Below are 14046 nucleotides of genomic sequence, written 5' to 3' on the forward strand. Positions count from 1 at the left end.
CTCTGGAATTCTGACTTTTTTTTTGTTTGTTTTTTGTTTTTTTTAAATCAAATGGGAACAAAGAATTCTGACTTTTTCTCTCCAAGCAATGATACAAACACAGTCTAAATGAAATTCTATCACTGGATGGTGCAGATGGATATTTCAGCAAGAATTTGGTAGGAACCGTCAGTCCTAGTATATTTGGGTTTAATGGACAGTATATAGCTTTTGGGACCTCTTTTCCATTTCCGAGTTTTCCATGATAGATTGCACTTAGTATTTAGTTTGGGGTAAAGGGAAGCTAAAATGAGTTAAGTATCGGAAAAATTAAATTTATCTGTAAAAGAATTCCAAGTAGATATTACAAAAATTATGTGAACCACAGTTCAGAGGATATGAATAGATTCTAAAAGTATCCTGGGACATAACTGAGGTTCAACAAGTCAGGGCCAATTTCTCCCTAAAGACATTTAGGCTGAAGCCATAATTATAGGCCGCTTTTAGTTCTGCTCGGAGCTCCTCCACGCACAAAGCTGTGGGGCACCGTAATTCTTACTCACGGTGACTGAAAATGAGAGCCTGGTTGGGCACAAAGGGCTGTGTCCTGCTAAGCCCAGTGCAAGGCGGAAGTGGCCAGGGTGGGTACAGGATGGCCCAAATCCCAGTCTTCACTGCGGACGGCCAGGGTGCTCCAAGTTCTGAAAAAACAACCCCAAATTCGGTCTTGTCAAGTGAGACGCACATCTGCACAAGCAGCACATGACCTGACAAAAACTAGGCTACGGATACGAGACCAAAATTGACTTCTTTGCACGACAAAATCCTAAATAGAATAATGTATTGACCAAAAAAAAAAAAAAAATAGTGGCGACTGATCTCGGTTTGGTCCTGGATTTCTAGTTGTGCATGTGTCTGTGTGTAACTTCGATGAAGCCAATTAATGCCTCTATGATGCAGGTTCTCTGGGTGTAAAAATGTAAAAAAGACCCCTAACCCATAAGGTTGTTACAAAGAGTAAGTGAAATGATATATATGAATTATTTAGCATGGTGCCTTGTGCACAGTAAGTGCTCAATTAATTTTTATCACTATCGTAATCATCTCAGACTTCGGCTCGGTTCATACTTGTTAACCACAGTGATACGGAACAACCTGAGGGAGACCCAGGGCTAAAATTCAACCCACTCTTCGTGGCTGAGCAAAGGATACCGTGATCAGGCTAATGCCAAATACGACTTCTAGAATCTAAGACAGGAATTTAAACCACAGGAGAGATACTCAGCCACCACAATCATGGGAAATAAGTCTCTACTGTTTATAAACTACCCAGTCTGTGGTATTTTGCTATAGCCTCACAAGCGAACTAAGACAAAAATGCATATGGAGATTTTGAGGATCGTGTTAAAAATGCTGATCCGGACGCAGTGCCTGGCATAGAGCCTGCAACGCTTCACTTCTTACGAGCCCCCAGGTGATGCCGATGCCACTGCTGGTTCCTGGACCAAACTGCACGGCGAGGTGCTAGGCGGCTGTGCAAGTCTGCTTCAATCATGTGCTTTTTCACCCAAAGTGTTCCCCCTCTTCCAAATTCAGCAAATATTATTATCTGCTGAACTAACATTCTAATGATGAATCACCATATTGAATTTAGAAAAGCATTAATAACTTTAAAAATAGGCAAGATTTTATATATCATTTGCAGAAGCACTATGTTCATTGGCTGCTTTTTATCTTTTTTAAACCTGAGAAACCGCCAATATGTTACCAGAATGCTTTCATAAGAATGCACTTAAGCACAGGATAAGTGCTTATAATTCTAACTTCAGGGCTTTGGAACGTTGAACGTTTTAATAAAACAGACAATGGGACTGCAAGGGAAATTTGACAATAATACCTTCCAAATCTTTAGTACTTAAGGTCATTCTCTGGTCAAGGGTATGAATATTTCGTGGAATCTCTACAGAGAAACACAAAGAGAAATTTTTCATTTCCTCCTGATCATCCTATCTGAGGGATGAGTAGAGCTCTATGGGCAGACCTTAGGTCTTTGTTGGACAAATACATAAACACGGAAATGTGAGCAACTACGCGTGGAGCAGCATATAAGGGATCCCACCTTGCACAGTTGTCCTTGGGATATAGAAGCTTAAACCCAGAAGAGTGTTCTGGAGGTGAGCAGCGAATTGGGATGTTTCAGAACTCGTCCTTGCTCATCACTGTGTCTCTTGTGAGCTTTGCAAGTGGTTTACTCTTTATTTCCTTCTCTCTCCAATGGTAAGAATGATGCTTATTGTATCTATATCATAAAGCTGTTGGAGGGGAGGCTGCAGGAACTTGGTAAGCTATAACATGCTATCCCCTTACAAATTATTTATAATTATGTTGAAGAGGAAGTATTGGATCTTAAAAACATAGTCAAGATGGAATCTGAACTGACAAGATGATCAAGTTCTCAGGCCCTTTCTCCCACTGGGTTTCATAACAGTCGGTCTGTTAACATTTGTATTTTCCACTGTAGAAATGCAAGACAGGATTCTCATCGAAGAAATAATGTTTCTCTCTATGCAGAATAAAATAGCATGCCAAAAGGTGAGGAAATAGAAAGAGCCTTTATGAAAGCTTTAATTTTAAAATGTTAGCTTCAGTTCTGAACCAAACTAAGTATGGAACTACATATGCCAAAAGGATTTTTCCCTCTCGTAACAGCTGCCTAACCAATTATATTACTAATAATTCTGGGTAGGTTAAAGATACAAAATCAAAAGCAAAACTATAACATTCTGCAAAACAGTATTGTTATGAACTCCAGAGAGGTAGGAATTTATTAAACAAAACACAAAAGTGCAAAGTGCAGACGCAAAGGCTGACATGAATTAAGCCATCAAAACTTCCAATTTCTGACCAGCAAAATCAATGTAGAGGAAATGAAAGAAGAATCACACACTGGGAGATAAGATTTTTCAACACAAGTAAGAGGAAAAGGATTAATCAATACCCAAAGTAAATAAAATAATCCCATAACCTATAAGAAAAGGAAGAATAACTTAATTGAAAAAAGGGGAACAAGTCTTAATAGGTACTTCACAGAAAGGAAATCTGAACGGCCAATAAAAGATGCTCAATCTGATTAGTTAATCGTGTGAGTAAGAATTAAAACCACAATGGGAGATCATTTATAACTCACCACAGTAGGGAAAAAAAGTTTGTTAATATCTGTGTTGGGTGGGGCTGAGGGTCTGCCAGATCACTTATATGGTACGTCTCAGGGGCATGCATTGGTATACCTGCTTTGAAAAACAATTTGGCATAATCTATATACTTTTTTTGTGCTTCTGGGTTTGCATTTTTCATAAATTAAAGGAAACAAATATTTATTTTGTCTTTCTGCACAAATATTTCATAGTATTTTCCTTTATTTTTATTATTTCCTTATTTCCAAATAAGTGATAAAGAAAAGTTATTCTCTGCGGAAGAATTACAACTAAAAAATGCAGGATGAATGATAGAATTGGAAAATCACCATTATGTGACCCTTAGTAAAAATATGTAGGTAGCTTTCATTAGTAGATGCTAAAACCTTTGGGTGAAGCTTGATGAGGAACCTTACAATGAAATGATTAGACTGAGACCACCTGAACCCACTGAAAGAGCTCAGACCTAAAATTGGGGCCATAGGAAGTTTAGGGCATCACATATTGAAAATTCTTACTTAGAAAAAAAATGAACCCTGTTTTAATGCAGTCAGTTTAGAGGGAATAGAGGAATAGAAGTGTGGTACAACAGCATGAGAGAAATCCGTCAAATTCAGAATGGGAGACATTTCAGGGTAATGTCCTTCAGGACCTGGTTTCTCCAACAAATCAAAGCATAGAAAGCAAAAAGAAGGAGGGGGGACTATTATAAAGTGGAAAAAAAAAGATTCCAGATGTAGAATAAGAAAACACAATATTATTTGAATTTCAATGGGTCAAACAAACTGTAAAAAGACAATCAATGAAATATGAATAATGACTAACTAGGTATTAGATGGCATTAAGAAATTGTTTTGTCAGGTATGATAATGTCATGATGTTTTCCTTTAAAATAATATCGGATGAGATCCATTCTGAAGTGTTTGCAGGTGAAATGTGACATCTTATATTTGACATAACAAAAACAAAGCTGTGAAGGTAACAGAAGCTAGTGTTTTTAATAAAGTATTAGTTATCAGGGTAGTAATGGAGAAGATGAGACCTGGGTTAACATCTGGATTTTGCCTCAGGTTTCAAAGGTGTCGCCATTCGCCAAGATGGGGGATACAGAAGCAATAGCAGTCTGCAGGGATTGAAATAAGGTTAAATCTGAATGTAGGTGTTAGATGTCACAAAGAGCCCATTTGAGTTCGGAGACCTAACTTATTAGTAGCAGCCATCACACCGTTGTGAAATTTCCTAAAATTTCCTCCAGAAATACTCAGGGGTCCAGTCACAGGTGTAATGAAGATATCTGGATCAGTCTTTTTTGGGGGATGTTAGCAGGACAGATAAAACCAAAGGACAGAAAGACACTGGCAGTGGAGAGAGTGCAATTTTGCTGCAAGAGAAAAATTAAATGAAGTTCGATGCATCTGGGTTCGACAGGAAAGTCGCAAGTCTGTTAGAGTGGAGATGGGTCAGGAAGTCTTCAGACAGTGGCAGTAAAGATGGACAGAGGATGGAAGGGGTCTCAGAGGAGGGGAACATTGTTATAAGTGTCAAATAATGACCTGAATACAGCCGTGGAGAGTTCTAGCAGAAGGTTGCTACTATTCTGGGTTCTCTGATAAGTGAGAGATAGATAAAGAGCTTAGCTTGAGTGCTATCAGGAAGGGAGTGAAAGAATCAATCTGTGAACAGACTGGCAGGGTAGAGCAGATCCTAGGTGATGGGATGAGAGTTCCAGAGAAAGGGTCAGTGTTAAAAAGCACAATGGGTGTGAACGAATGCTAGGAGAGGACAGAGATGAGAAGATGCGAGTGAGTTGGTCGGGGCCAGCCCTTCGGCTAGTGGCCAAGGAGCAGGGGAGGAGGACATGCTGGACAGGCTGCTTTTGAGGCTTCTGGGCAGACCAGGTCCCAAGTGGTGCAAGAGCCTCATGAGGTTAACAATTTTTAGGCTCCACTTATCATTTAAAAGGAATGTAACTGAGAATGTATTTATCTCGTCTCTGAAGAATCTTCTTTCTCAGGCTGTTAAAGGAAAATAATACATCTGTGCTCTTTCCCCATTTGTGACATTTATTTTAAATTCATAATCAGTTTTATGATATTCCTACCAGATACGTATTCGCATTTTAGGCACCACGTAGAACATACAGCAAAGATCCTCCGTCCCTGCAGCTAAGGGGTGAGAACTGTGTGTAATGTACCTCAGATCGGTGGGCCTGGGAAGAAGTTTCCTTTTTCCATTAAAGTAGACTTCGAAATCTTCAGTCTTCAGCCTGTGGGCATAGTCGATGTACCCCGACACCTCCTGCCCGTGAGAATTTCTGTCACGGATGAAGATCACGGACTGGTGGCACAGAAAATCAGAGAAGGAGAGAGGAAATGAATAAAAGTCACTTGAGTAAATTGTATGTAACCATAAAAGCCACAGTTGCTGAGTTTTGCCTGTGCCAGGCCCTACTCCAAGTGCTCATCCTCTCGTGGTTCCATCAGGAGGTCCTACTGTTTTCTCCTGACAGATGAAGAAATTTATAAAAAGTTCAGCAAGCATGTGATGTGCATTGACAGTCATTTTGTCTAACAGTATCAATAAATACCTCTTACAGAGTTCTTTCTAAAGCCAGACATTATTTTAAGTACTTGAAATACAGTAATGTATTGCTTTCCCTTCAATCCTACTGTCTTTTCTGTTATAATTTTTAGATAAGGACACTGAGGAACAAGAGAATAAGGACCTCACTCAAAGTCTCAGAGCTAACAAATGGCAAAACTGAGAGTCAAACTCGGGCTCAAGTGTCTGAGCCTCTAGCCATTCTATCCTTTTTCCCATTTGAACTCCCACGTTTTCCATGACAGAGCCGTGAAGGGGTCCCTTTATCTCATCACCGTAAGAGTCAAAAACTCCCTTTACAAAATTAACTCCATAGGTCAAAATTATATAAAATCATCTTCTTTAACATGTCTATCATTCATAGGAATTCCTTCGTGAATACCACTGAGCACCCACTACGCTAGGCAGGGTTTTAGGTACAAAGAATACGACGGTGAACAAGACTCACGTTCTGCTCAGGGGAGACGGACATTGGCCCTGGAGACAACCACGAACAGCTCTCGGTGAGTGTCATGAAGCAAACGAGGGAGACGAGTAACGAGAGGACGGTTTGCGAGTGGTGAAAGCTACTTTAAGCAATCAGGGAAGACTTTGAGGAGGTGACAGTTAAGCCGTGACTCGAAGGATGCGAAGTCAGTCACGTAAAGCTGTGGGACAGAAGCCTTTCTATCGGGCAAAGGGAACCAGTACGAAGGCTTTAAAGTGGAAACAAGGTAACGTAAATGGCAAAATTGTTGCCTTTCACCTTTCAAGCCAACTCTCAAGTTCCAAGGGAAAGGAGAAAAAAGAAAGAAAACCCTACTGTAATTGGAAAATTTCTTAATATATTTATTTGCAAATTCAGATCAAAGTATAGAATTTCATGACAAAGTTCTAGACTGGAAGAACCCATACACAAGAAATTGTTTAATCGTTGGGCCTTTTGCTCAGTCAATTATAGGAAGCTGGATGACCTTAGGTGGTGGGGTTTCCAAAACAGAGAAGTTAGAAAAATTGAGAAGATTCTTTTCTGCCAGTGTGCACCCAGGAAAACATGCACTAACAGTATTCCAATTAAAATTGGAAGAAGAGACAAAGTACAATTAGTTTTCAGTCTTCTGATAGGTTTCATCTCGTCTGCCTGCTCTGGCTGTCTGGCATTGACAGCTGAGAATACTGTGCTGAGAGGGACTCTCAGGCAAGTTCTTGGTTCGAGGGGAGAAAGTGTGATGGATTAGTGATACATCCCATAGATATGGCAGCAGGAACCGGCATTCACGGTTATTCTCGTGTGCAATCTTATATACAGTGATCCTCAGCCTTTTTGGCACCAGGGACTGGTTTCATGGAAGATAATTTTTCCAAGGGGGGAGATGATTTTGGGATGATTCAAGCACATTACACTTATTATCCACTTTATTTCTATTATTATTACATTGTAATATATATTGAAATAATTATACAACTCATGATAATGCAGAATCAGTGGAAGAAGTCCTAAGCTTGTTTTCCTGCAACTAGACGGTCCCAACTGGGGGTGATGGGAGACAGTGATTTACTATGGTCTCTGTACAGTCAAACCTGTCTGCTAAAGATAACCTGTATTTGCAGCTGCGCCCCAGCGCTAGCATCACCACCTCAGCTCCACCTCAGGTCATCAGGCATTGGAGTGTGCAACGTAGATCCCTCACATGCACAGTTTGCAGGCGGGTTCGTGCTCCTATGAGAAGCTAATGCCGTAACCCATCTGACAGGAGGTGGAGCTCAGGTGGGGATGTGAGAGATCGGGAGCAGCTGTAAATACAGAGGAAGCTTCATTTGCTTGTCTGCAGCTCACCTCCTGCTGTGTGGCCTGGTTCCCAACAGGCCACAAACTGCCACTGGTCTGTGGCATGGGGGTTGGGGACCACAGCTTATACAGATTGCAATCTTTATCCCTTTTCTTTTCACCCACATAACTCCACGTCAAATTAGAACTCATTTCTGCATGCTTTAAGCCATTTATTTTTTAGTGTCTGCAGCACAATTTCTAAACAAATAGTGACTCAAAGAGACTTCTTGAGACTCTCCCACTACAAACCAGTAACTGGTCCTGCTGCCCCTGCTTAAACAGGGGCATAAGCTGTAAGTATCAATATTTCATAGGTGTGTCTAAAGGTACATGACATCTTTTCACCACCAAGGCTGCTCCTGATGTTAAGCAAGTCAAAACGGGACAGAGAGGGGGGGAAAAAAACGTCCAAAATAATCCTCTACTTTCAAAATGGAATTCTACTAACAGAAAGAGAAAAATTCCTTTGTGTGTGTGTGTGTGTGTGTGTGTGTGTGTGTGTATGTCTCTAAACAACAGACAGACCAGCCTTATTTTTCCAGCAGAATGCCAGATGATATTGTGACTGACCTTCCTCCTAAAAAAAAAATAAAATAGAGTTCTGGATAAAATCTAAAATAACTTATAAAATGCATTGATGCCTTGGCAAGGAAAAGGAATACTCAGAGTCCAAAAAATAAGTGAAAGCAGAACCCAGAGAGGAGAGCAGAACCTTAAAGTAATCTTTGACCTGCAAACGCTTGGCCAGCCTCAGGGAATTTGAGCGAGGATTTGCTGACCTTGTGGGGTGAGGGTGCAGGAAAGAAATTCCAGCCTTTCAGATACAGAGGCTAATAGGACTTACTGCCTCAATTTGAAGCTGGGAAATAAAAAAAAGAATGAAATAATATCTTCACTTGTTCCAGAAAAAATAAGATTATACCAGAATTGTACATTGTACATTCAGAGAAAATTTTTTCCAGTGAGCAAAATACAGACATTCTTAGACCAAAAAAAAAAAAAAAAAAAAGAGGGATTTTAACAACAAACTCTTGATCAAAGAAATTATGCAGGACATATTTCAGGCAAAAGGAAGTGATTCTAGCCAATAAGTCAAAAATGAAAAGTAGAATTATAATCAAAGAAAGTAGTAAATACATAGGTAAATAGAAACAAATGTTGACTGTATAAAACAATAAAATAACAGCTTCTCAAATAAAAAATGTCTGCAATAAACATGCACGTTTGGAAGGAGTGATAAGATTTAAAGTGTTTGGAATGCCCTTGAATTTTTCAGAATAAGAGCAGATATATCCATTAATTTTAGAATTTGATAAATATGTGTGTATAAACCTAGGACCATCATTAACAAATAAGAAATAGTTCACATGACCTTTAAATTATTGGAGGGAAAAATAAAATGAGGAAAAAGCAAATAACTTAAATAGAAAGCAATAAAGAGTAAAATATAGAAAATGCAGGATAAATAAAAGACACAGAATGTAATGACAGGGTTTTAGGCTGGATTGTGTCCTCCTCAGATGTCAGTGTGGAAGCCCTGACCCCCAGCACCTCAGAATGTGACGGTATCTGGAGACAGAGCCTTGAAAGATGTGATTAAGTCACAAGGAGCCTGTGAGGTGCACCTAGTCCGATCTGGCTGACGTCCTTCTAAGAGGAGAAAACTTGGACACACAGAAAGATACCGTTGGCGCATGTGCACAGAGGAAAGATCAGTGAGGACACAGCAAGAAGACAGCCCCCGCAAGACTAGGAAGAAATGGTCTCAGAAGAAACCAGACCTGGAGGCACCTTCGACTGTCTTGGACTTGTATCTTCCAGAACTGTGAGGAAATAAAGTTGCATTGCTTAAGCCACTCAGCTTGTGGCATTTTGTTATGGCAGCTATAGAAAACTAATGCAGATGGTAATAAGTTAAAATAATTAATTATAATAAACATAAATGACCAAGTAATTAAGTTAGAAGACAAAGATTATTAGAGTAGATACAAAAAAAATATGATGTAAAACATAAGGACTCTAAAAAGTTGAAAGTTAAATTATCAAAAACATTATATATATACTGAGAATTTCCATCCAAAAGAGAGCCGATACCAGTACATTAATATAAGACAAAACAGACTTTAATTCAAAAAGCATTACTAGAGATGGAGAGTCCCTGCAGAATAAAAGTTTCAATTCATGGAACAATGTGACAATTCTAAACTAGAATGAAACTTTGAAAACACAGTGTTACAATATTTAGAGCACAAATTGATAGAAGTACAAGGATAAATAGACAAGGCATTATCACTGTGGTAAATTCATCTTTCTCATTAATTTCTAGAGTAAGCAAGAGAACAAATATATAAATATTATAGAATTAATATAGATCTTAAAGACTTGAAAATAAACTTGAATGCTCAGTGTTTACCTTAGGTAAGTATCAAAATTTCTTTACTCTTCAATATTCTTATGGGTAAAAACGACTGATGATCTCAAATTATATACATTTGGCCATAATTTTACTATTTTACTTTACTATATATAGACCTCCCACATCAGCTGGACCCCCATTTCTACAGAAATCTGATTAAATTTATTTTATATCTCATGTCTCCAGCCCCATGAGAGTTAAGTGTCTGCTTTATGATTTTTGTGAATATTGTGTTTTCTAACGCCCATGATTTCTATCAGTCGAAGAGACAGATTGGTGGCAGCTTCTCCCATTCTCCAGACATCTGTCATATTAAAAACTCCTTTCTTCCTCAGCAATCTTCGTTGTCTCAATAATTGGATGTTTGTGAAACAAGCAACCAGACCTAGACTGTAACCTAAACAATAATAGCATGATTATCCTCCCTTCATAAACGTGGGAGCTGAAAGCACTGGCACTTTGAGTAACTGCCCGAGGACATGCAGCTGGAGGACAGGGCACCTCGATTCACATCCAGGTTGGCTTCTCGTGATGCTCACGTTCTTATCTACAGCACGACACACAGACCTGGATTCAGGGGCTGGCTCTGTCACCTACTTCCTGCGTGACACTGGTAAGTTAGTTATACTTTTTAAGGTCTAGTTTCCTCGATTATAAAATGGGTATAATAACACCTGGGTTGGTGCATGAATTAAATAATTAAATATTTCTGCTAAGCGCTTAGCGATAACTGGCACGTGGTAAACACTAGATAAATCGTAACCATTACTTTTTAAAACTTTTACTAACATTGTTTCTATTGTATTTTTATTTTAGTATGCTAAGAGTTTTATCAGTTCCTTGGAGATAAGGAAATGGAATAATCATTATCAGAATGCCATTGCCTAGGTGATTATAGTTATGTTTAGATTGCAGTACAGTGTTTAATTCCTTTGTCAATTTTAGTCATTCTCAGTTAAAACTTTGGATGTATTTTGAAATTTGAAACAATCTTTATGGCTATTACGGTATTATGGTATATATACATACAAGATGGACCTAATGGATGGTAAAGCTATGATTCTGGCATCCAGAACGGACAGAATAGGTCAAGAAGTCCCTTGAAGAATTAGGTTTATTTTGGCCTGAATTTGACATATTTCTGTAACCGAAAGCTTTGTTATTCAGAGTCCTCTATGGACTTAAGAATAATTGAAAATGTTATAAATAATTGTTTACATTTACCTAATAACTTTTTTTGTTTAGTGTTAAATGACAGCTTTATTGAAGTACAGTTTATCAACATAAAATTCACCCCCAAGTTTAAGCATACACCTCACTGATTTTTGATAAATTTATAGAGTTGTACAACACAGCCCAGTTTTAGAATATTTTCATCACCCCCAAGAGATCCCTTGTGACCATTTGCAGTCATCCCTGTCCCCACCCTCAGCCCCAGGCAGTCACTAATCTCCTTTCTGTCTCCATAGATTGCCTTTCTGGATTGCTCATATAAATGGAATCATACAATATACAGTCTTTTTCATTCTAATAACATTTTTTATCACAGCTAATTTCCCCAAAGACACACGAAAACTGTATTTCATATATTAAAGGGTTTTTTAAAATGATGATGTTATGTTTATAAAAGAAAAACTTCCAAAATACACATTTCCTTTAATAAGGCTTTTAATCCTCTCTAGAACAAGTCAAAGTATAAGTAACAAAAGTATTAAATGAATCAAATGACATTCATTTGAAGCTATGAATACTAATCTACATTTACTACCTACCTAAGCAGAAAACACTACGTTTTTTTAACCATTAAAAAACAAAACAAATACAAGAACAGGTAATTGAGAAATATCGACATACATTTACTCCTGATTTTGGAGTGGGGACTCGGACACCAAGCAGTGTGTGGAACCTGAGATTTTGCTGAGATCGTCTGTGACCTCAAAAATGAACCAAGGTTAGCTGAAAAGACTTAATGGACTATGTAGTTAGATCCTCATTACCTCTCATGTATTGGAAAAAGATGAATTAAAGCACAATTTAGACCATTAATGTATCATTTGGATCTTTGGCTGCTTGTCTTTTCCCAGAAGTGGATTAAAATACAAATTGGTAAACTTGTTATAAGTTGAGTACATGTGTTGCCTGATTTTTCTTGCCAAATACTAATGAGGAGACATAAACCTGATACATCGAAAGGGGACTTTATACACAGCGAAGCCAAAGTCACTTTAAAAAAAAAGCACACTACGCAGCATGTTGCTGTGCTAAAACTGAAACACCGTTTTGCGGGAATGAGAGCTGTCGCGCAGAACTAAGACCTTGCGCTACCCCTGAGACTGTCAGCGTGCTCTCTGATACAGAGGAGGGGATTTTATCTTCTAGAATCCTACAACTCTGGAATACTCACATGAATCATTAATTTCAGGGAATCTTCTGTTCGCTTCAGAAGAGAAATGATTTTGCAATTGAGTCTAATTTCTCTAGGGACCAACAATTGCTTTTCTAACATTTCAAAAAGTCTGCCATTATAAATTTCTTTGAAACAAGTAATTTTCTGAAATTTTTATGCTGACAATTATTTTTGCATTCGATGTCCTCTTGGTCGATTGCAGTTAGATACATATGTTTTCACTGTACACACAATTCGCAGGGTTATCTTTAAGACAGTTCTTTGTCTTTCCTGACTGGAGGCTTAGAGTAAGCACACTTTTGTTTCCGCATGTTAGCCAAAGCAGGTTGCAGGCCAGCCTGGATTCCAGAGGTAGGGAAGAGTGACTTCTTCTCTCGAGGGGAGGGGCTGCCCATGCCTCTGCACAGGGGCATGGATAAAAGACTAGGTGAATAACTGCACCCATTTGCAATCTATAGTTATTCACCATAAAGAACTTAAGAGTTTTGCATGTAGTTGGCTTGCCCATTTTGCAGCAGTTGGGGGTTTGATTTCTGAGGGGAAATCATTGTTTTTATTTTTTCTTTCTCAGTTTATAAAAGATACTTGAAACCACATATTTTACATTACCAGTGAGGTTAGCAACTTTAAGAATATCCTGTTTCCTCATTAGTATCCCAAATGTCCTGGAAGTTTTAGTAAATGAAAATAATGAGAAAAAATACATACGAGCCTTAAGTACTGGAAAGGAGAAGATAAAATAATTCTATCTGTATATGAACTGGTAATTCACTAAGAAAATTCAAGACAGTGTGGAATGAAAAACTTCTAAGATATCTCAATAAATTGATTCAATACAAAATATCTATGCAAAAAATAGATTCGTTTTACACTAGTAATAACTCATTAGCTATTATGTATGTAACTTTTGTTTGCATTGTGTTTTTATTAAAATTATAAGATTTTACCAAACATTTCATATAAAAATACATTCTGAAAAAAATAGAAAAAAGCTAAATGAAGAGACTACATTGCTGAAGAAAAGTTATAAAATAAATGTGCTGATATTCCAAGCAAAATACTAACGGGGTATTTAAAATTTTACCTTGAAGAATAAATGTTTAAGAATATCTAAGATCACTCTGAAAAGGAGAAATAAACAGTAGAACTTGCTTTATTAGATATAATAAAGCTACAATAATTAAATCGTATATCACTGATGCTGTGACAGCCGGATAGATCAACGGAAAATAACTTCAGAAACACACCCATGTGTATGCATATACTATATGTGCTTTTCTCTAGAGTGACACGTTCTGTATTTTCTAAATTTTCTACAATGAATATCTATCCTTTCTTTGCACATTCCCACGATCCTGTCTTCACACACAACTTTTGACCTCCATCTCTTACTGTTTCTAGCTCACATACTCCATCCAATACTTTCAGCTCTTTGGAGTCACTAATCCATTAACCATAATATCTCACTATTAAGGATCCTCTTTATTTGCTCATTTCCTTCTCTGTTAGGCTTCAATTTCATGGTGCAGCATCATAACTGTTCATTTGTGCAGCACTTCGGATTCCTTGCACACTTCCTTCTATTGTACTCACTGGAAAAATTCCAACACTGCTTCAACCCAACTTTCCTTGTATTCTG

The 14046-nt window shown here is 38.0% G+C and overlaps 1 protein-coding gene across 2 annotated transcripts in view; it reads right to left on the minus strand.

Annotated features, from left to right (window-relative positions):
- CFAP299 (cilia and flagella associated protein 299) overlaps nucleotides 1-14046 on the minus strand; it is a 200109-nt gene that overhangs the window by 25756 nt on the left and 160307 nt on the right. For both annotated transcript variants that reach the window (XM_069485583.1, XM_069485582.1), the window contains one exon: nucleotides 5368-5510. In XM_069485583.1, coding sequence (XP_069341684.1) covers nucleotides 5368-5510 — 143 coding nt within the window. The remainder of the gene's footprint in view (nucleotides 1-5367; nucleotides 5511-14046) is intronic.

The sequence above is a fragment of the Eulemur rufifrons genome, chromosome 13, assembly GCF_041146395.1.
Source record: "Eulemur rufifrons isolate Redbay chromosome 13, OSU_ERuf_1, whole genome shotgun sequence".
In the NCBI taxonomy this organism is placed as follows: Eukaryota; Metazoa; Chordata; class Mammalia; order Primates; family Lemuridae; genus Eulemur; species Eulemur rufifrons.